This window comes from Gavia stellata, chromosome Z (assembly GCF_030936135.1).
Source record: "Gavia stellata isolate bGavSte3 chromosome Z, bGavSte3.hap2, whole genome shotgun sequence".
NCBI classification, from domain to species: Eukaryota; Metazoa; Chordata; class Aves; order Gaviiformes; family Gaviidae; genus Gavia; species Gavia stellata.
This window is the reverse complement of record NC_082637.1, coordinates 19,992,567-20,015,939: the sequence shown is the minus strand read 5'-3', so window position 1 is coordinate 20,015,939 and position 23,373 is coordinate 19,992,567. Positions and strand designations below refer to the sequence as shown.

Here is a 23,373-nt window from a genome sequence, read left to right as displayed (position 1 = left end):
CCCCAAAAATTCACAGATGAGAAAGTAAGGTGAAGGCCATGACAGTTTATTTGGGAAAACTGTACCTGTCTGATAATGTTGTATATATATACATATCACAGCTTAATTTCCTCCTGGACATGTACATGTCATTAATGCTAACCTTCTAGAATACTTCAGTTGGACCAAGATCAATTTCTGAACAGGTCTTAAGACCTCCACACAGAATTAAATTGATTGTAGTCTGTTCTAATTACTGCAAAGACATTTAATAAAACAGTATCTGGCTTAAGGAAACATAAGCCATGGAACTCAGCTCAAACCTAGCTCATCACTATCTATCTCACGTAACTGAACGACATATGGGAAGCTGAAGTACGGTTGGGAAGAGCTGTTAGGGGAAGTGGTGAGTTTTGAACGTAGAACAAGACACCATGAGGAAGATAAAGAGTAAGTCAGCCCTATCACTATGGTCCTTATTTTATGGTCAACTTTGTTGTTTGCAGCACTCTCTAATAGCCTGGAAATGGAGTCTTTCCTCACTGATTGTCCTTTCTTTTATAAATACTGTTTTTTCCTCTTCGTTATTCTGTATTTCACTTCTTTGCGTCTGTACTAGAAGCACTGCCAAACACAACTTGCGCAAAACAGCAATCTCAAGCATTTGGGGATGAATCTTAAAACCAAAACTACATTCTTACATTTATTCCTCTAAAACAGAGGTGTGGGGTTAAGCTACAGAAACTCACATGATGCTGCATAGGTGAGGAATGATTTGTACTTAAATGCAACTGTTGCTTAACCTCCTTTTCCGGCCTTTCATTTGTTTAAGCTATCTTTGATTAATTGAATTAAAACCAAAAAAGTAAACATTTTGCTTTCTTGGAACGTTTTGCTATTTTTGTCTAGGAGAAAAAAGATAGTATAAATAAAAACCCTCTTTCATACTGACCTATAATAAGGAAACCAATAGGTAAGAAACACAGACTTCAGACTTAATTCAAGGGAAATAACCCAGAAAACTCTTTAAAAGATAGTGTTTACATATATATAAATGCACCCTGCTTGTCAAAAATATTTATACAAAAATTAAGACAATTGTTAATTCTTGAGTGTTACAAACATAAAAATGCCACCTCTTTTCCAAGTCAGTTCAGCCAAGACTTATTTCAGATCATTTATATTACTGAACATCCCTGAAAATTTGTAACTTAGTAAACTAATGAATCACAGTGGAGTTTCAACTCAGACAACTGGCAATGTAGATGCAAGTCTGAAGTTAAACTGAATCAGCAACTGAACAATGAGCAGATCGTTTCAAACTTAAAAAAAAGTCCCAGCCACATAGCTTGCATTCATATCCCCATGATATATATCATTTTTATTAAGCTAGCTCTTCAAATTTCCACTCACAGTAATGCTGTATACTAAAAAAAACCCCTCACTGTATTATTCATTTCAGAAAGGAAATTAAGTGGTGTATTTTTGTATATGTGCTTAACACCCTAGTACATGTAACAAGTAGTCTCCATTTTCAGGGAAAGTGTGAATAGATTTAAGTTCTCCTTTTTGAGCCAACATTCGTCGTAAGACAGTACTTGCTGTGCAAACTGGATGGCAGCTGATTTTTTTCCAGTCAATGTGACGTTTCATAACCAGTTCCTGTCATAGGCATCAACCCTTCATTCATTCAATCATAAAAATGTGACTTACTAGAAAAGGAAAAATAGAGTCTAAAGGCACAGAATCACATAGCTGCTCTAGTAGGAGTCTGTAAACAGAGAATCGTTTGAATTTAGGAAATCCAAATCTAGGAAAGTAAAAAGGCATCTGAAGCAGGCTTTTATCTAGCCAACTTCCTTAAAGACCCAAAGGGTTTTGAGGTCTACAAAGTATGCACTAAAATACCATATTTCAAAAAGCAATAAGGCAAATAGTATACTCATTATTTCAAGAAAGTTACAATGGTAGTGTAGGCATACACAGTATAACTTCATTACAATGTGTGGTACTGTTTCTACTACATAGCCCTATAACTGTTTCCTTTCTACATAATCGGAGATTAAACCGGGGTTCCAGGTGAACACAAAACCATTCTTGTACCACCGTCTACCACTCGCAACAGTTCTTCAGCAGCAGCAGCATTTGCTCTGCCGCTTGGGTCACGTTCATGCTGAGGAACTCCACAAATCACAGTTCAGAGATTAAACACTGTCATACTTGTGAAGAGCTTCTTCTAGCTTTTGTGTCACTTTTTGAAAAAAGAGTATTTGCTGTTGCAAGAAATGCTGCATCTGTGATTTAAAGTCCCTCACACGAATTTTGTGGAAATGATTAATTTCTGCTAGGGTCGCAAAAGAAATAATGTTACAGCGTTCTTGAATGCCCTCGGCTTTTTGGAGCTCCATCTTCCCCTCTTCCACATGCCGCTTACTCTCCTTTACTTTGGTAAGGGCTCCTGTGTAAAGAACAAAACAAAAGAGTTGAACCGTGAGGACAATGTAGACTTGACTACTGTACTTCAACAAGTGATTTAATAACAACAAGGATTTGTATAAGGCTCATTCTAAATGTATTTATATGTGTGCATACATATAGGAATGCAAAGGAATAAAATAAAAGCTTTTTCTTATTAAAAAAAAAATAACAGAAAAGTGAATCTTGTTTAAAAAAAACAAACACTTTTATAAGGCTCTAGCTTGCAAAAGTTAGTAAAACATGCCTATTTCTCAATCTTAAAAATCAGATGGGGTCCTTCAGAGAATAATTGATAAATATACCAGTAGTGTGAAAAAACAAAAGCACTAGAAAACTAGTCAGATCAATTTAAGCCTACATAAACACCAGAAAAATAACCTCATTAAAAGATTGGACTTTGTGGAAAATCACTTTTCCCAATCTTTGTGAAACATCAAAAGGAGATCTGAACACACAAAATCTTGCCAATACACCATTCTGCTTTTATACTACAGATGCCCCAAAGTTAATTACTGAGTACTAGAGAATCTAAAAGTTTATTTCAAAGTCACAGATGTCCACGTAGACCTAATGCAGTCCTGTAAGAGCTAGAAGAAAAACAGAGCAAAAGAATTGTGAGTCTTCCTTCTCCAAATAGCTAATTAAAGCACACACATCCTACAAAAACGAAGTATCACCCAAAACAGACCTACCCAAAGCAGACTCATGATGACGAAGTACCAAGATATGTCTTAAGATATTAATTGTCTTGGACTCAATTTCCCATAGAGCAACTTCTTTGACTTAAATATACACATATTTTACTCATATAACTAAAACCAATCAGACTAATACAGCTTTCATCTTCTCACAAGATGTTAATGATAGGACATTTTTCACCTCTTTTATGATGACGCCTAAGTTACTTCTTCCTTCAACTATTTGTAATGTCTTAACTCTCTTTCCTTTCAGATTACGCTTCTTACCATACACGTGACTACGGTTCACTGACAGGACTCCCTTTACATTGCCTTGAAGAAATGCTTTTCTGTTCTCCCTACAGTGACACTAGCCAGCAAGCTAACAGAGAAACCTCTCTGCCTGTATCTTCCAAGGGGACAACCTCCACTCTATCTGCTGGGGGAGCAGGTTTGTCTTCTCATCAGCCTGAATCCACACATGTAGTAAACACCATTAAACAGTTAAAAACGCAGTTCATCAGCAGTAATACTATCTTCTGTCCTTTCCTTCCTGTGCCTGTTTAACAAGCCATTTTGAACATGCCTCCCCCCAGCGCCCTGATACATCTCTGCAATTCAGATCTGGAGCATGGCCTTGTGCACGGACATGTCTGGGTTTGCTGCATGCACAGTGGGTTGGGAGGCAACTGGGGACCACAGCCGCTGCTCGCTGCATTTCGTTCAGGCTCTTCTCACATTCCCCTGCCTGCTGTGGCTCATCCCCTGCCCATCTCCAACTGCTTACCAGGCAGTCAGGCAGAACGGAAGGTCAAGGTACGCTTTTACTAGAAGCAAGTTAAAACGTCAGATGATGTGGCAGACTTGGGGAAAAAGAGTTTGTTGCATTTTTGAAATGAAATGGGGGTTGTGTCTTGCATTATAAATAAAATCTGGAATTCCTAAAATCAGAGAAGCATGCGTGACTTTTCTCCACTCAACTTCTAACAACAACTTGTTAACTGTTGTGGGGGGTGTTTTTAATTGCAATCACTTGGAAAATACTTCCTCTGTTATCAATACTTTTCTACTCTTAAAATCATATTTTTCTGCTTAATTTGCCTTCAGGCTGTGCTGTACGTTGCATCTCCTGCCTGCAGCCCTGGTATGATCTCTCAGTCACAAGCATAAGAAATTCCCCTCTGGTGTATGTACTTGCAGAAAGACCATAAGAAAAATTTTCCTTTTCTTTTTTAAACTGTGGGAGGGAGGTTATTAACAAGGTAAGCATAGATCGCAGGCTGCATGGCCGAGGACGTTGGTATTCAAGCGGCAGAGGCCACGCTCTGAACCTGGTGTGCCAAAGTGCTGCCTGGAGGCCAAGGGCAGCAACTCAACCCAGGGGCTGTGAGTTGGTGGCAGGGCCTGGCTCCACACCTTCCTGGTCCCCATGGCCTGCCAGCATGGTGGCTAAAAGCTTGGCACCAGCTGTTAAGCTGATGGACCTCATCATCCCCAGCCTAGCCCAAAAAACCACCACCAAAAAACCTTTTCCACAGTCAGTGGTGCCAGCAGTCGCACCGTGCCAGAAGATCTGTATTTTCTCCTCTAAGGAGTGAGGAATCTGTGAGGTGAGGCACGATCTGAAAAATATTTAATCCCCCTTTTGCACAAAGGACGCTTCTTTCAACAAACAAAACCAGGCTTAGCAGAAATTTTCTCTGTGTTCTGTTGGCATGGCAGGAATCCATGCATGGCTGTGAAAAACTGAAATTTGGGACTTACTGGAATCCAGATGGAGCTGGTTAAATAAACACAACAACTCTTCAGTTGTGATGTGGGAAACAGCTTTAGATGTTATTTCTAGAATGACCAAACTGGAAGAAAAATACTGAAATTTACAGCATCAGCAACTGAAAGCATAACTAAGTTCCGAAGCATGCATAATCTTCAAATTATTTTACATCAATAAAACCCATACATTACCAAGCACTAAATTCCTCCAGACTAGACACATTATGCATTATGCGGTTTTTGCCATCAAAAAAAATAGAAAGATTTATAATTAGGGAAAGGAATCAGAGGGGAAAACTTGCAACCATTAAAACTGCTCTCGTAATGTATATGGATTCATACTGGTCCGATAGTGGAATTTCCTTTAAAACCTAGGCAGACTACAAGCAGAGGTCAGCAATGTATACCAAGAATGTATACATATGCTGAAGTACAAACTTGCTGGTTTTTTTGAAATGCCTCTAAATGAAGTGTTTAATTATTAGTGAAAAAATTCACTAAAAAATAGAGGGAAAATTTTAGCTTATTTTGGGACAATCAAAGAACCCTCCCCAAACACACAGAAATAAAGCCCATGTACTTTAATTTAAGAAGCAAACAATCATTTGTTCTAAAATGTCATTTTTAATTTGTTCAGCATCTACTTAAGTTTGCAAGACTTAGTTTAGTAAATCTTAGAAAAAAGTGTTGTTAATTCGTATGGCTTTGCAAGCAGCTTTACTAACCACAACATAACACATTTCATCCCAAGTTTTCTCCAAACACTTCTGCATAGCCTACAGCCCCTGTATTTGAATCTACATGAGCAAAGCCCTGAGGCGGAACACAGATTCACTGATGTCGAGGGTGCAGTGATCCATGCAGGTCTCTAATGATGAAAGGGGGGAGGAGGACAGAATTGGGGAGCAGAGTGCAGCCCTTGTGTGCATCCCTGCTTGAAAACAAGGGTCTTGCTCAGAGGTGCCCAAGTAGGGGACGGGCCCCATGGTAACATCTAATGCCTCCCAGCCCACAACTCCTAACCTGTCTCACCCCAGGCTGTACACCACGAACTCCCCCACCTCCATCCTCACTAATCTATCCACTGCTCTCGGCACCTAATTCACAACCTCCCAGCTCCTGCTGCTGCCCTCCCAGGCTCTTGAGGCTGAGCAAGCATCCTCTGGCCTAAGTAACCCTGCAGAAACATCTCCTGGTTTCTGAATTTAATGATACGAACATCTAGTATTGGTTTGGACAATCCAAAAAAGGAAGACATATTTAAAAAACAAAAGCAGCGCTATAGCAGCCCTAGAAAAGGCTAACACTCATTTTAGGGAAAAGAAACAAAAGGAGCCACCTCCTAATGCATATTAGCACAAGAAAACCTCCTGCTGAATACATGTCTGGAATAAATATCTGCCAATGCACTGTCCCCAGAGGGATGGAATACATAAATTCTTGGGGCTTTTTAGCTCCACCTCCAGAGATTCTGTAAAGTCTTGGCCATGCATTTAAAGCTTCTGATCCGATGAAAAGGACCTTCTGTCAGGAGACCAGGACCAGCTTTCAAACAGCGAAGAGGATCTAGATCAAAGACGCTGCAAAAAGCTGTGCTACATCTATTTCTATTCTTAAAGGTGGGGAAAAGCAGATGTGAATGCTGTTTTTCATTGCCCAAAGCCTGATGTTAAACAGACAGTGGCAGTCACTGAATGTTGCTACGGGCTTAAAAGAAATTCACAGCTTTCAGTACTTGTTTTGAAGTATGAGATTAGACAACACAAGATGATATAAATACATTTAACAAGCACCATTTATAGTAATGTGCTAGCAGCCAAGAAGACAGGGACAATGTAAAATTCCTGCTAGAAATAAATATTTCCAAGCTGTAAAACATACAATACAAGCAGCAACTTAAATGGGTGCTGAGGAGTTATCAAGAAAAAAAGAAGTGTACTGAGTCAGTAAGCTGCCCATGCAAACATGAGATTGCAATGAGGCAGGAAGAGTCAAATACAATCAGGAAAAGTAAATTAAAAAAAAGAATTCGTGAACCTGAGAGCACTCAGGTTTGGGTCAAACAACATATTTTCACATCACCTGCAGTTTTATTGCACTAATAAAACCTTTGGGATTGTGTGAAGAGTCAACTAAGGGTGGATTTGAATCCATACTTGAAATTGTACTCACTCTTCCTCGAGACTGTAAGTATGCATATATACATGTAAACCCATTCTGATGCATATGTGTCTCCAAGCTCTCCAATTGCATGGTATGATCAACCTACCAGCAGCCAGCCCTACACTGGTTCTTCACACTTAGTGTACATGACACAAGTCAAGTTGCAGCCTGCAACATGACCAGAAGGCAAAAGTTTTGGGGCTCAGATCATGAAGACTGCAATCAAGACTACTCTTCACTCAACTCCTTTGTCTCACTTGAAGCCAGGTCTGCCCTGTGCCTACCAGCACAGGCAATCAGAAGACAAAGAAGAGCAGTAACTGCTAAGGGTGTAGCATCTTCCCGCTGCCCCATCTCCACCTCTCCTCAAAGCGCCTGAACGTCAGCTTTCGAGTGCTGCAGCAGTCAGGAGTGAAACGTCAGTTGTGTCTGAACCTACTAACCCAAACAAAGGCAAGCCTAGAGAAAGGGAATTCTTTGGGGCAAGAGCCCTTTTTGCTCTGTATTTGCACAGTGCTTACTACAGTGGACATCTGTTTCACAGCTGGGCTTGCTTGATTCTTAAAAAATGCAAGCAGTAATTATGGATACTGTTCATAAAGGTATCACTATTTCTGAAAAATTTAACTGCATACATTAATACTGCATATGGGATGAAACACAAAAGAAGCATCGGCTCAACACTGCTAGAATACAGCACTTGGAGCAGTGGTAAGTATCTGTTGAAGTCCGGGAGGTCTACAATTCACAGTCACTCCCAGGAACGTGTATCATCCATTAATTCACCCATATATCAATGCCTTCCGTATCTCACTCCCAAATACTGGACTTAAAAACTCACCCAGTTTGTAGGAGCCCACAAGTTAATTGTTTAGATCTTATAATTGTAATGCCTTTATCACTGCAGTTATTAAAATATTTCTTTCACTTCAGTGCCGAGTTATGCTAAAACAAAGTAAATAGATGTCTTTCACTAGTAGTGAGATAACAGTTTACATGTATGTCAGTTCTGATTAGTACAGCACTCTTTCTTTCAGCAAATACCCATGTCCTTGGACTCCACTTCACACCTTGAGTTGAAGAATTATTGCAAAACAACTGCAAAGGACTGAAAGAAGTCACAGCAGACAAAAAAGTTAGTCCTGTGGCTCCCCTTGATATCTTAGAAAGAACATTATTTTCTGAAATACCTTTTTAATGGAGCTGGGGGAGGGAGGGAGAGTGAAGCAGTGAGCTGGGTACTAGCTCAACAGTATGTGCTGCTCCTCACATGATTGCTCTTTGCCTTTCCCCACTGGCTCTGGCACTGCCAGGAGGGAGGTGAGCACAGGCTGGCACACCGCCGGGGCTGCTGGTCGTGCTGCAGGTGAGAAGCAGTAACCACTCTGAGGGACGGAAACGGGGCACCTGGCCACCAACTCCTCCAACCACAAACCTGCACTTACACTATTTGTAGACCCTATTCATAAACGATACTGAAAAGGACAACAGCCATAAAAATGGCAGAATGGAAAAAACAAACGAGGAGGGTGATCATTCTGGCCTTGACATCAGTGGTAACCGTGGCAAAACCAAAGAGCGCCATATTCTTGACCCCCGCCTTTGAGAAGTCCCCTGGCCAACAGGCTTCGGTGTGACAGCAAGACCTTGTGTTGAAGTCCAAGGGCTCCTCTGAGAGATGGCTCCCTCACAGGGAAGGACAGCTGGGGTCAGAAAACACTGTGATCTTCAAAGAAACTCACACGTTTGATAAAGAAATTGTCCCTCAGAAATCTTGTGAAAATAAAATGACTTGTGCAATAAACAATTTTTCACCTACTATCAGCAAGCTACAAAATAAAATTTGGTGCATTACTTACTAGAAAGTAAACAAACTTACATTTCCACACCATTCTGTTGCCCATCATATTAAATGGTCTAACAGTAGGCATGATGTGTTAGTCACATGTCCTTCCTTGATGTCCTTCAAAGCACGCTATCAAAGGGAGAGCTTTGAACTACTCTGACAACTCCCTGTGCTTTACTTTTATTACAAGACACTGTTCTAATATGAGACACCATCTCTACAAGGCAGAAAACAATACATTCATTATGTTGCTTTCATCAAAGGATGCCAAAGCAGAATACATAACTAGAAATAAGTTTTCTTTTTCATTATCTAATGGTGAGGTTATTTAACTACAGCTCTTCGTTTACAGATTTGAAAAGGCAAACCCTAGGTAGCCCATGTGCATTTAGCACAGTTTTGATTTACCCTCCTGAAAGAAACAACTGGGGAGGAAACAACATTATCTCTAATCCAGCAGACTGCTACGAGAACAAGGCTGTCTACATGGCCGTCCCACTTACACCAGATCTAGCAAAGATGTTGTTACGGATGACTCAAATTACTAATCCAATAAAAAACTGCATTTGGCCTGGAGGGGAAGGAGACTTAGTTCTACCAATGGCTTAGCTATGTGATCCAGCTTAGCCCAGGGCTACACAATCATTAGCTCCGACACAAGGGAAGTTGCAGAAGCACCACAGGAGATTACACATAACATGAAATCCTACTCCGAAAAAAGCCCCCGAACTTCCCTCTCTCAGTTCAAAGTGAAATGATGAAATTGCGTGGAGCAGAATAGAGATTTTACTACACTGACAGACTATTTGCTTAAGAACACTTCGAGCACAGATTAACAAAAGAAGCCTACACTAAGAGTCTGCAAATACTTTACATTTTCCGGCCAAGGTTTAAAAAGGAAAGCAGCATAATGGGAATCTGTCTGAAATTAAAACCAGAAGACTTCTCCAGTAGGGACTGAACTGTATAAAAGAAATGTCACAGGGAAAAAGTACCATTACAGTAATTAATGTAGGAATGACTTGTTACTTTAAAATCTGGTTTTACCATTTTAAACAGAAAAAAGCAAGTGATCTCCAACATCAAAGGCAAAACGATGAAGTCACTTGCTCTTTCTGAAAGTGCCATCACAACAGTTTTCAAAACCAGTCTTTCTAATTCAAAAATTCTATTCTTCTCCTTAAGGGTGCAAAACTACTTTAACAACATTCTATTTTGCATAAAGAAAGTTATAAATATAAAAACAAAATATATCAAATTGCAATTACTTTAGTATTACAAGGGGTTTTTGTATAGATATGTGAAAGTGGCTATAATGTTTTTAGAATCTGCAGCCTAAAAATAGTTTTAAAAAGTGAGGTTTATTTTTTATTATTTCATTGCCCATTGCTTAAAAAAACACAGAATAAAATAATACTATTCTATAAATCTAGGCTCATAAATCACAGTACTCTGCTAACATCTAGGTTAACATTGGCTGACTGCAGGATTATTAATGTCAGACAGAATTATTTGTTCTTCCCATTACCCTGTTGCAAAGCTCATCGAAAGCTGTCAATCAGAGATGCATTCTTCAGTTCAAAATGAAATCATATTCTAATCTACACAATTCAGAGATCATGCACAAACAAAACAGTCTTTGCTAGAGATTTCAACAACTTGATTAACTCTAATCTGCTCTGGTGCTTTTAAGATAGACATTGATTTAATTAATATATAACCAATTAATGATGGTGTTAGAATGCATAGCGTCAAATGTCACTCAATTTTAAAGAACTACCAGGGTTAATGAATACTATACATGTCTAACTAATCTTCTTTTAATTTTAAATAATGCGGTTTTAAGACCCGATTAGACTCATTGTGCATACATCTGCCAGTTGGTGTACACTCACCTAGGAAGAGCATACACAGCCAATTTATTTATCCAGATGTACAAGGACTGTAATCATGCCCGTGCATGTTCAGAGGCTCCAAAAGGCTCATGCTACTGAAAAATATTTAGATTATCACATTGGCAATGTGCATTTCAGTTCCAGAGTCCCCCAGAGGAATCTACAAGCTTTGGTGTGCAGCACCTTCAGTACAAATGTTTTGCTGGGCCGTGGTACACCACAGTGCTATGCGAACAACAAGCCATAGTTTGCACTTGAAACAGTTAATAATAGGAGATGAGAGCAAGATGTCAAAATAAATGAAAGGAACATCACAGAATTATCAGTTTCTTGCACCTACTGCTCTGCATAACCCCATTAACAAAACAAAAAAAGCCCACAGTGCTAGGTAACCACATGTAAAAACTGTGCAAAATCGGATGGAAGTTTTCCATTCAAATCTTGAATGTGGTGACGTTAAAACTAATGTATCTTTAGACGTATTGTACACAGTGTGTTAAGCAAACAACTGACCTTATTTCAGCCACTAAAGCATGTTTAAACTGTGTTCATGAGTAGTAATGACTTTACAGGTACCTAAAGTGACGTCTCAAAGGAGGCCTGTCAGGAATAATTTGATCTTAAAATCCAGCTAAATTGTGTATATTGCTGTCCGTTATTACAAACATAACATTTTGCACCACAGCCTGAGAGACAAACACTAGGTAATGCTGGTTTTGCCCAATTCTAAGGCAGTCTGTACTTTTCAGCACTCACATGTACCACTTAAGGAGCTTTTCTTTGGTATGGCTTCAGCAGACACTGCAGACTGTGGGGACAGAAAGGAGTGAAACTTAAACGAGGCTGGTCACTAGATACTCTTCAGAAAGCCAGTCACGTTTTTCAGGGTGGACACCTTGAAAACATAAGTGATTGCCATTTGCAGAAGTACCAAGATGAAACCTTTCAGTGATTTTAAGCACTTCTTAGTAGCTTACATCTAAACGAGGCATCAAACAGGCTTTTAAGATAAATCTCTCTTTTTCCAGAACTTAAGTTGGTCTACTACAGTTCAGTCACCATAGGCTCTGAACCCTAGTTTCTCCCAAATAGGATGCTAAGAACAGGCACTTTTCTGCTAGAATGACGCTACATACTCTTAACAGCATTTCTAAATGCCCCGTTCATGATGCTGACAGCAGTGGCAACGATAGGTTCTGTGGCTTGGTGCTAGACTGAGGCAAGCAAGGGGGTTCCCAGAGGCAGGGAAACTGGAGGAAGAGCAGAGAGACCCGCCAGGAGCCACCGTGGGAGGTTTAAATGGCCCTAGGGAGCACTCGCGACCAGGGCATGGCGCAGCAGTTCGCAAGGGAGGGTGCAGAAAGCTCTGCTGGCTCAACAAGGGAGCAATGGCATCCACCCGGCGGAAAGCCATGGCCTCTCTAAGCTCTGCACCCACCGTGACTGACGCAACCTCCCAGACAGAGCTGCGGTGGGCGCACGCTCCACCCGAGGCATCGGGCTGCAGGGTGTGCCCTGCTCTGACGCCGGTGTCGGAAGGCAGCGGTGAGCACACCTGCGGGAGGTGCGCCCAGGTCGAGGAGCTCCGCTTAGTGGCAGAGCTCCGGGAGGAGGTGAGTACCTTGAGGAGTACCAGGGAGTGCGGGAGGGAGATAGACCGCTGGAATCACACCCTACCTTCCCTGGGACAGGCCCAACCGGCAGACAGGGCACGGGATACAGAAGACTCCCCTTCCTCTCTCCACCCAGCGGAACAAGGTGACTTAAGGGATGGGGGGCAATGGCAACAAGTTCCTGCCCAGCACAGCAGGCGAACCCCCTCTGTTACCACCCCACCTTCCCAGGTCCTCTTGCATTACAGGTACGAGGCTCTGCAAGTGGAACCAAACAGTGATGAGGACGAGGGTTCACCTAGCTTGGAGGAGCCACCAAGGTCAAGGAAGCCTATGCCCTGCGTAAAAACGCCTTCCATAAAGAAAAAAAGATGGGTCATCGTCATCAGGGACTCTCCTGAGGGGAACAGAAGGCCCAATATGCAGACCAGACCCACTTCTGAGGGAAGTCTGCTGCCTCCCTGGGGCCCGAGTTAAAGACATGACAAGAAAACTTCCTACCCTGGTACGGCCCTCAGATTATTATCCATTATTGGTTCTTCAGGTAGGCAGCGATGAAGTTGCACTAAGAAGCCTGAGGGCGATCAAGAGAGACTTCAGGGCCTTGGGACAACTCGTCTGGGAATCGGGAGCACAAGTGGTGTTCTCCTCCATCCTTCCACTGGCAGGGAACAACGAGGGAAGGAACAGGAAAAGCCAGCTGATCAATACCTGGCTCCGAGACAGGTGTCACTGGCAGAATTTTGGGTTCTTTGATCATGGGTTGCTCTATACGGCACCAGGCCTGCTGGCGACAGATGGGGAACGCCTGTCTCTGAGAATGATATGGTTTAGTGGTGGACTTAGCAGTGTTACGTTAACAGTTGGACTTGATGATCTTAAAGGTCTTTTCCAACCTAAACAATTCTATTCTATTCTATTCTGACTTCAAGGTAACAACCTAAATCAGAAATGGTGCTGTGCATGCATGATATAAATTTATTTTCAGTAAAACTGGTTAACAGCATATGAGCAGAAATGTCTCCTCTGTATCTATAGAACATGAATATAAGTCACGGCCAAAATGGATGTCAGCATCATTATATCAAATGGTAACTTCAAGATTTTCCTAAGATTCATGGGATGTGGGTGGACAGGAGAAGACACGTAACACTGCATTACAATATCCATATACTATTATCGAGAGAAGCAACTATAAATGCAGGTTCTACCTACTCATACATCCCTTCTTTATTGGGGCGCTATAAAAGACCTGCTTTTGGATGTTCTCTGTGTAGGCTGAAGGGAAACAAAAACCAAGCACAATTTATGGTGTTTGCTTGTCTATCACCATCTGCTTAGCTCCTCTACTCTCCTAAAATGATTCTGTGATTCTGTGAAACACAACATGCGTAGACAGTTTATGATAAATTCATATGAAAAGAGTCAAGATCCAAATGAAATGCAAATACTGCTCCACTTTTTCCCTAGTACCCTTTAAATGCTCTCTCTTAGAAATCTGAATGCTGCCGTACCTCTATAAGGACAAAGAGAAGTAGACCCCTTGCTGCAGGAAAAACAAGCAAGGTAAACCATCATTAATGTAACCAGTTAAAATATACTATATAATACAAAAGCAAAACATGTGAACATTATAATAATATGCTATATTCATACTATATATAAGAAATGCTACACATTATATATTATTGTATTATGTTAATTTAAAATTATTATAATATAGAGAGAATATTATAGTTTTATAAAGGCAGAAGAGAACTGTCTGCCTTTTTAGAAGGAGGGGGTCTGCCCCTTTGAGTTTGGGCTTACATAAAACTGCAGGCAACTTGAAAATGTAGTGTCATTATCATGATATTTGGCAAAATGGTTCTTTCTTCAGTATACTGCCAGTTAGCCAGCATAGCTATTCACACATGTAAGGATTCAAAATGGTAAGCCTGAAAAAACTAGAATAGCAAGTTGCTTTTTACCATGGGACACAAAGCAATGTAAACTGCCAATCATAGCATGAATCTGCTTTTCACATTGTTATGAAAGAACTGCATGTAGGCATAAAAATGGTAGTTCAGTTCATCACAATTACTTAAGTTGTCCACCCGTGATGTGTACCTACCTAAAAGAAAGGCTGAAATCGTCACTTCTTCCTGCTCTGCTACAATAACAACCCAAAGTCACTGACAAGAACTGAACAGATTCTTCAAATATATATTCTGTCACTGATTTAATGAGATTCCACTCCAAAATTTAAAACACACTTTTCACTAGGGTTTTTTTTTTTATTTAAATCTTCATGGCCTTCATAAAAGATATAAGCAAGATTGTGTAGAAAGCATTTGCCGTTTGTTTGCTCTAGTCTCATAAGACTCATGTTTTGCGGGCTAAGCCAAACGGGATTTCATTTTTTTAATTAGAATTTTCAAATTTTGTGCTATTTGTACCAAGCAATTTAAAAGTAAGGTACCAGGTGGATGAGTTTATACAATATGCACACATTACCTTGGCATTTTAACAGTTCAAACAAAGCCTAACAATGGAATCATGGAAAGATGCTGCAAAGGCTGAAACATGTCCTTGTTGCAAAGGTGACTTGCAAAATAGAAAAATCAGCCAGCTTGTTTGTTTTTGATAATGTGCTTACAAAGACTTGGAAGACCTCTGAGAGCTACTTTCTGTTTTCAGTCTACCAATTCTTGTCTTCCCTGTTTGGATGGAAGTCCTTTTAGCAAGACATGGAGTTCTCTGAGCTGCAAGAGAACCATCTCACCATCTAGATTCTTTATAAGCTTCAAGCTGAAAAGGTATTACATAGTCTTTGAAATAAAATTACTTCATCTTTCTACAAAATAACTTTCAGTTCTTCAGTATCTATACTGTCCTGCTACCTTCTAGCTGCCCACAAGGTTTTCCTGGTAGGCAGGGCCTTACTGCCTGCGGTGAGGAAGTACCCATAAGAGCCCAAGAGGTGACAATGCACTGCCTGCGGTCAAACTGACTACAAGTGTGAGCTCTCATCAAAACCTCTCCAGCCTCTTGGGACTAAGCGGGCAGTCTGGATAGACTTTCTAGTGTGTGGTAACACATGCAGTCTCTCCCACAGCAGGAACAGTTATACTCTTCCTATGCTACCAGCTGTTTCTGAAGAAAAATCACTGGGGTTTTATCAGCTATGAAACGTGTCACTGCCATCAATGTGTATGGTATCAGGCTAGCAGGTTTCAAAAGGTAACAGTAAAGAGAAAGACGTCATGACTGCATGAATCTTGCTCCCTTAAAAAACTAAGGTAAGAAGAGATCACAGAGGGAATGGAAAAGGAAAAAACCCCATACTTTAAAAAGACCGATGCATCTTTTATGCAGACAGGGCATAGAAGTCCTTTTTTTGCTGGTTCTGTTTGATCTTCAAGTAAGGCTATTTCTCAATTTTAGTCTTGTTTATTGTTGTCCTCTGATTTTACACACACCAAGGAAGCCATAATTTTATAGTGTTTCTAAATGTGAAGATTCTTTCACATTTTAGCTATCTAAAGGTCTCAGTTTCCTTCAGGTTATCTTCAAATACTGGGAGGTAATACTGGGTGATTCAGCAGCAAGCAGACAATGCTATATCATCACTATAACAGCAGTGGGGAGGCTGACAGGGCAAAAAATACAAGTCATCCTGGAACAACCCATCCTTTCTCATCAAAGTCCTTAAACAGACAAAAGGTAGGTACCCATCTCTTTTTACTGTTTGTAAGGGTCATCTGGCTAGGATTACATGCGTAGCTCTTAGCCAGTAACTACCTGAGTTGAATGCCATGCAAAATATATGTATCTGAGGGACAGAGGGTAAAAAAAAAAAAACAAAAGGTGGATAAAATGAAAAACAGGGATGGGAAAAAACATGTTTGCACAACAAATTTAAGAGGTTAGAAAGCAAGCGAGAGAGAAAAGCACTGCTTTTACACTGTGATATAAAATTTTAGGTGTGAATTTTGACCAGTCTGATTTATTTGTGAACACACATACCCCTCCTTAACCCTGCAAAAAAATATTGCTGAAAATGTTACAGAGAGTTCCAGGTTTCAGTGTTGTTTGGGTTTTTTTGATGCTTGAAATTTTGATGCATTTCCAGCTGGAACATTTTTCCACCTGTAATTTTGTAAGATATTCTAAAAACACACCCAGCACATTATTTAAACCCAACGTCTAGAATTAAGTTTGCTTCAGGTAAATAAGACCATTTGCCTTATTTTACTTTTCACAAACAGTGTTCGAGAAACAAAAAGGTCATTCAGGTATTTTTTTAAATAACCCTTTTAAATCTCGGCACGCACAGGCAACAGAATTGCTGCCTACATCTTAGAAGATATTTAGACTACTTTCTCAAATCTGTTTTGCAAAAATCATAACCAAAAGTTTGTCTAGCGTTAACACTACAATGTTAAGAGAAGGAAGAAATCTGGAAGGCAGAGATGAAACAGCAAGTTAGTATTTCTTCCACTTTCAGGAATCACAAAAGGCCAATTATAGTAATTCCTCAAACAAAACTTGAAAGAAAGAAACCTGAAAACCTGTAACTTCTCTACTCTCACTAAGCAAATACGAAGACTAGATAGCCAGACAAGCGTGAGCTACCTTGCTAGCATACACTACCTCAAATTCTTGCATGTGCATAAATTTTCTGCACCTGAACTTGCACAGGCCTGCAGTGAGCATTTATGTTGAAGGTTACTGAAGTGTGAAGATCTCATCAGTTGAGTGAAGCTATAGCAATTAATATTTAGGAACTATATTGCCAAGAATGCCTAGGGAATTTCCACAAGCAGACCTTAAAAACACAGAAAAGAAGGCATTATCCATTACAAATGAGGACAGGAGCCTACTTTTCTTCTCAAAATTAATGCAACTTAGTCCAGTATTTCCTGAAAGATACACCAGTTCTGCAAAAGAAAAAGACAAAAGTGCTGCCTACTGAACTTAATATTCCTCTTCTACAGATGTTTTGCCAGAGGCTAAAGAAAACTGAGTACTAGTGTATCTGTCTAACATATTTGGGTCTTCCACTCCACAAAACACAGATATGCACAGGAATACTTTCATGCAAGCACTTTAGAAGCATTTACCTATGGGGAGTTGAGGGCTAGATTCATACAAGTATTTGGGTGCTTAGATGCTTGAGACACCACTCTGCCATCATCTACCCCTACACGTGCCAGTTTTCCCCTAATTGCTTAGTTTTCCAAATACAATCTATAAAACAAGTTGTAAGGGATGTGTGTCTTCGGGCTGATATGCTCTGTGCCAGCCTCAGTGGGACTCTCAAACCAAGCATTTCCAGGTGGAAACATGGGGTTTCCAACTCGGCGCGTTCTTCGCTGTAGGGCTCAATCCAATGAATCTTCAGACCTGGACTGGAGTGCACACGAAACTGGGTAAGGTCTGTCACAAAGCACTGACAAGTTGAGGATCAACTGGCATGTGGGACAGAAAAGTTCAAATCCTTCCTCTCTCTTTTCTGGAGCAGGAACTTTAACTCTTCCTTCCCTCACAGAAAATTCCTTAAACACTGGGTGCTCAAGATGAAGGCAGAGGGAAAGGAATCTTTTAAAATCTCCTATTGAAGCTATTGTCATTTCATAAAATACTTAAAATATTAAGAAGATAATAAAACAGTTTAAAAATATTCCCACAGTCCATTGGTTCACATGTTTTACACAAGTGACCAAAATGTCAATCCCTTTTTGCACACTTCAGATCATGTATGATGTCCTCAGCACAGCAGGCAGAAAGACCTGGACCTCAGAGCAAATAAAGGCACAACGGTTAACATATTTTCCTGCTGATACGCAGACAAAGCAACAGTGGGGCTTACATGGCTTTGGTTCATAATTCTTGGAGAAAAGACAAAGCCGAAACAGAGGGAAATTTTTGTCTCTGACTTACAGATTCTCTGTCCTTCTTTCTGCAGAAGCTGCAGAAATGATTAAAAAACCCCAAAAGTGCAGACTTCTCAGTCCATACCACAAAACACACTTCCAAATCACATTCAGCAGATGTTCAACTATCTGCGGTAGAGCAAACCCGTAACAGTACAATGCAGTTGAATGTTTTACCCACAGATATGTGCATGTTTTGGGCACAGCTGCCTTTATTTTTCGGTCCTTCTCAGGTCTAGGGGAATACAGAAATTGAGTCTAGAAAAGGCTTTGTTTTTTATCTCAAGTGGACAACATATTTGCACTATGTAGAAAACAAAGGAGAAGTACCCCTAACTTCAGAGTTCATCTTTTTAAAGGCATGGCCATGTAAGCAATGCACCAATCAGGCTGTTGTTTCTACCACTTCTAAGGGCACTTCGGGGTCATTTTACTGCACAAAGAAGTTGTACGCTAGAAAATAAAACACTTGAAGAAAGACATGTCAACTCTGTTTTTCAGATGATCTATTATCACCAATAGATATTTGTTTAGTCTGTACAGACAATAATAATTCTCAAAACTGGGAACTATCCCAGATAGTAAATTTAAAAGAAAGCTCGTATGTTGCAAGAACACCGAACAGTTCATATTTCCATCTGAAGTTTACGATTTGAAGTTGAAAAGTTATACCTTGTTACAAGTAACTTTTAAGAGTACTAAAACAGTAATATAGTGGGTGTAAAAAACATCTTCCTCTCAGTTTTCCTCCAGTTTGCTTGTTTTGTAACGGGAACAACAACAAACATGTAACCCGGTTCTAACCCCGTTCCTATCATGAACATGGACACTCAAGAGACCAACCTCTCAAGCCCATGCCATTTTCTGGTAGCAAGTATGTACCAGGGATAATATTGTATTGAAGGCAGTGTTAGCCCAGAGGTGCTGGAATATTAACACCTTCATGCAGACCGGCTGTACATTTCTCCAGCCAGCTCCAGGACAGTGCTCTGGCACAAAATCAACTCTACATACGTCATGCTCATGCACTGCTCTAGTGGAAGCTCGTTTAGATGAACTTTCCCCTAAGTTAAACCTAACCAGTAAGCACAATTTCAAACAGAACTATAAAAGAAACAAGGCTGAGTCAAGCACATATCTTACTATTCCCAATCCTCTCTTCAAAGTCTCGTCTCCAAAAATACTATATCCTCAAGTTTTAATTCTTCAGAATTCTATATAGCCTTAAAGCTTGAGGATATAGTATTTAAATAGTATATATAATCTGCTGGGTTTTTCCACCTAATAAAAAATCTTTCCCTTTATTTTCCAGAAGCTTACAGATAATCCTATTATTAGTTGACAACTCACTTCAAAATGCTGTACTCCCAAACACAAGGCATTGCCAAGGCCACCCTTCTCTCCAAATTTAAAATATTTGAAAGTTATCAGAACACAATGCTGCAGCTGGCAGAACAACTCCTGAAAGGTTAGATTGCACACTTCCCTTTTCTCGTTTAAGTTTCCACTCACAATTTTCAAGATTCTGACTTTGATGCTTGCAATTTTTATGAAAAGCTTACTTTCTTGAGTAACAACAAATTGCACACTTTGTACCAACTCTGTTTCCTCAGATTTTCCCAGCAATAATGCATACCTCCCGGAAGCCTGCCTTTTTGATCTGTTGAAAAAACTCTTCCTACTCTTTTATCGTCAAACTCAAGGTACTGTTCCGGATGCAGAAAACCTGGAAATGTCACGTAAGGCCACAAAAGACTTATTCATCATGACTGACAATTCAATCTCTGCCTCTTGGGATGCAGAACACCACTTATTAATCTTCAAAATAATTTTCAATAAAGCTTATGCATTTTCTCAGTTAACTGGTACACACACCCACTTCTGCAGAGCATATGTGATGTTTTCTTGGTCTCTTTCACAGCTCCAATCCCCACCCCCTCCCAATCTTCGAGTTGAAAACAACAGGTAAGGAATATAATGGCAAAAAGAACGAAGGATGGACTAGTCTTCTCACAATGGTGAAGAATATATAAATATCATTAATTTCACAGCAGGGAAATCATCTACACATACATAGCCCTATAAACTTCTGTTTATCTGAACAAGTGTCACTAGTTATATAGCAGATGATTCTTTAATTTTTGGAGTTTCTCTCTGACGGATCACAAAGTGCCATACAAACAGCACTCTGAACGCCAGAAGCATGTTTCACCTAGAAAGATGCTGAAAGGATAACAGGCGAGGAACATCTTTTTATGATAATAAGGGCAAAGGATGAACAACTCCAACCAAGAACACCATGGCAGACCATTATTCTTACAAAGGCACCAAAAAAGTTTAATGCCTAGCCAAACTGAGAAACCCCAGCAGCTTTAAACACCTCATCTGACTGTTTGACACTGCAAAATGCGCACGCTGCCATGCGCACCTCAAACAAGGTGGTCAACTGGAGGAGTACCTGCATCTTCAGATTACTTCATATTTATTATCTACTAGATCAGAGATTTAGGATACCTAACGTACATCAAAGAGTAATAGATGTTTTCATACCATTTGGTCTCCAGGGTTTATAAACAAGCCCATTAATCTTTAACGTATCAGCAGTATAGGCAGATGTGGTTTCTTTCAGAGATGCACAGCCAAACACAGTAACCTCTGACCAGTAAAATTCCCAACTACATCTAGATCTTTGGCACAGAACGAAAATTCTCACTGATGTGGTTTTTTTTATTTTTAGCAACAGTTTACCTGAGTAAACATGGAAAGATTTAGCCCAAGGCCAGCAAGCCAGACGCAGGGCAAATTTAGCCCTTGGTCCCTACATCTGTGTGCATACCACTGATACATAAAACTTCATTGTTTCAGAAAACACATAAGCATGTTACCTTTCTGGACATGGATGATGTCTGGGAAGTTGGCCAAATGACCCTGATACAGCGCTAACAAATCCATCACAGGATCTAGGTCTTGCCGGGGCTGATCTGCAAAGAGGTCCCCGATGGTGTCGTAGGCTTCTGCAGTGAAGGCTATGGCTTGGTTGAGGCCAGCCGAAAAGGCCTGCTGGTCCAGCTCAAACGCCTGGCTGAGGCACTTAAAGGAGTGCCCCACCTTCTGGTATTCCTTCTTGAAACCAGTGACTTGTTTGCGGGCAAACTCGTTGGCCGTGTGATTAAGCTGCAGGGCACTCTCGTCCATCTTCTTCGTGAAGGCTTTGAAGCCATCCACCTGGCTTTCCACCTCCTGCAAGTCCAGGCTGGCCCCAGGGCCGGTGGGGACACTGATGGTGAGGAAAAAGTTGGCACCCACCATCTCATCCTTCTCAGCCTTGCGCTTGCCTTGTTTCCAGGCCTTCTCATCCGTGCTGGGACAGGTGAGGAAGTGCTGGAAGGCATCGCACTGAGCCAGCACAGGGTGGCTGCACATGTGGTCCATCCACCAGGCCAGGCCTTTGCGACGCTTGGAGATGAAGTCCTCCTCGAAGCGGCCGGTGGCCTGCTTCTCCGGCAAGTGGGGCACGGAGATGACGGGGAACTTCTCGGCCAGCCGCCCGTAGAGCCAGTCGAAGTGCTTGTAGCGGCGGTGTACCTGCTGCCCGGTGTGGCTGGGCACCAGCTTGTAGGCAATGTAGCTCTTCATGCCCTTGAACTTGGTCTGCTTGGTGGGGTCCTCGATGGAGCACTGGAAGGGGTAGGGGTTCTCCTGCCACTCGGGGCCGCGGGGGCCCAGCACCACGCACAGCTTGTCCCCGTCCTTCACGAAGCCCGACGCCTCGCCCAGCACGAAGGCCTCCCCGCCGGACTTGACGAAGGTGGAGAAGCGGTTGAGGTTGCGGCTCACCGTGGCCGAGCTCTTGGCAGCGCCGCCGCCGGGCGGGTGCGGGTGGCCCGCTGGATGGCCGCCGCCGCCACGGGAGCCCAGGGAGAGCTCGGACCGGGTGGACAGGCGGTAGCGGCCGGCGGCCCCGCTGCCCGCCGCCTCGTAGTCGGTGTAGGAGCTGCCCAGGGCGCCCGGCTCGTCAGCCACGGTGGAGCTGTCGTCCCAGTCGTCGTCCCAGTCGTCATCGCTGCCCTGGCTGGGCTGGTAGGAGCCGCCGTAGGGCGCCGGCGGGAAGGGGTACCCGGCGGCAGCGGGGGGCAGCGGGAAGAGCTCGGGCGCCGCCGCCGGCGGGGGCTGCTGCGCCGCCGGCTTGAAGGCGGCGGGGGGCGGCAGCGGCTCGAAGCCGCCGGCGGGAAGGTTGGCGTAGCGGGCGGGCGGCGGCGGCTCGGCGGCGGGGGCGCGGATCACCTGCACGTAGGAGGCCGGGAAGAGGCCGCGGTCGCCGCGGCTGTTGACGCCCTCCAGCCAGCCCTCGATGTCCTGCTCGCTGCAGAGGCTCAGCACCTCGTGCTCCCGCAGCGAGATCTCCCCCGGGTTCTCCGACCTGAAGTCGTACAGCGCCCGAGCCCGCAGCGCCATGGCCCCGCCGCCCAACCGCCCGTCCGCCCCCCGTGGGGGCTCCCCGCCGCCGCGGTGCCGCCGCCCCTCACCGCGCCGCCCCGGCGGGGCTGCGGCAGCAGCGCGCCGCTGCTGCCTCCTGCCTCCGCGTCCCGCCGCCGGGGACGCTGCGGCGGCCGGCTCACCGGGCTGCGCTCCGCTCCGCTGCGCTGCGGCGCGGCCGGCTCCGAGTCCCGGCTTCACCCCGGCGGGCGAGGCGGGCGCGGGGGCCAGGCCGGCGGCCGTCCCACGTCGCCAGTTTCGCTAATCCAGAGCCGAGAGGCAGGGCGGAGGAGCCGAGCGCAGAGCGGCCGCCCCCATCGATGGGCCCGGCCCGCCCCTTCTTCCCCGCCCGCCCCCTGGCGTCCGGCCGGCCGCGGGGCTGCCGCCGGGCCCAGCGCCGCGCCACGGCCGCAGCTCGTTGGCGCTTCCCAAGTGCCCCGTTTTGGGCGTGTCAGACCGGGTTTTGCAGGCGGTAACGCCTGCACGCGCAGCCTCTTCGAATCCGTTGGCTGAGTTCTCGTCAGTCTACCAGATTCCCGCCACTCAAAGGCACAG

At 42.9% G+C, this 23,373-nt stretch overlaps 1 protein-coding gene across 1 annotated transcript; it reads right to left on the bottom strand.

Moving 5' to 3' along the window:
• Positions 1–1,374: 1,374 nt before the first annotated feature.
• SNX18 (sorting nexin 18) lies at positions 1,375–22,797 on the bottom strand. Its single transcript, XM_059833945.1, has 2 exons — positions 21,228–22,797; positions 1,375–2,437 (listed from the first exon to the last, which is right to left on the bottom strand). The coding sequence occupies exons 1-2, from the start codon at positions 22,795–22,797 to the stop codon at positions 2,184–2,186; spliced, it is 1,824 nt and encodes a 607-aa protein (XP_059689928.1). The 3' UTR covers positions 1,375–2,183.
• Between the last annotated feature and the right edge of the window lie 576 nt (positions 22,798–23,373).

Coding starts and splice junctions, on each gene's coding strand:
- SNX18 (XM_059833945.1), bottom strand. CDS start 22,797: ATGGCGCTGCGGGCTCGGGCGCTGTACGACTTCAGGTCGGAGAACCCG. Junction 2,438..21,227: donor CATCATCCATGTCCAGAAAG/GTAACATGCTTA, acceptor TTCTTTACACAG/GAGCCCTTACCAAAGTAAAG.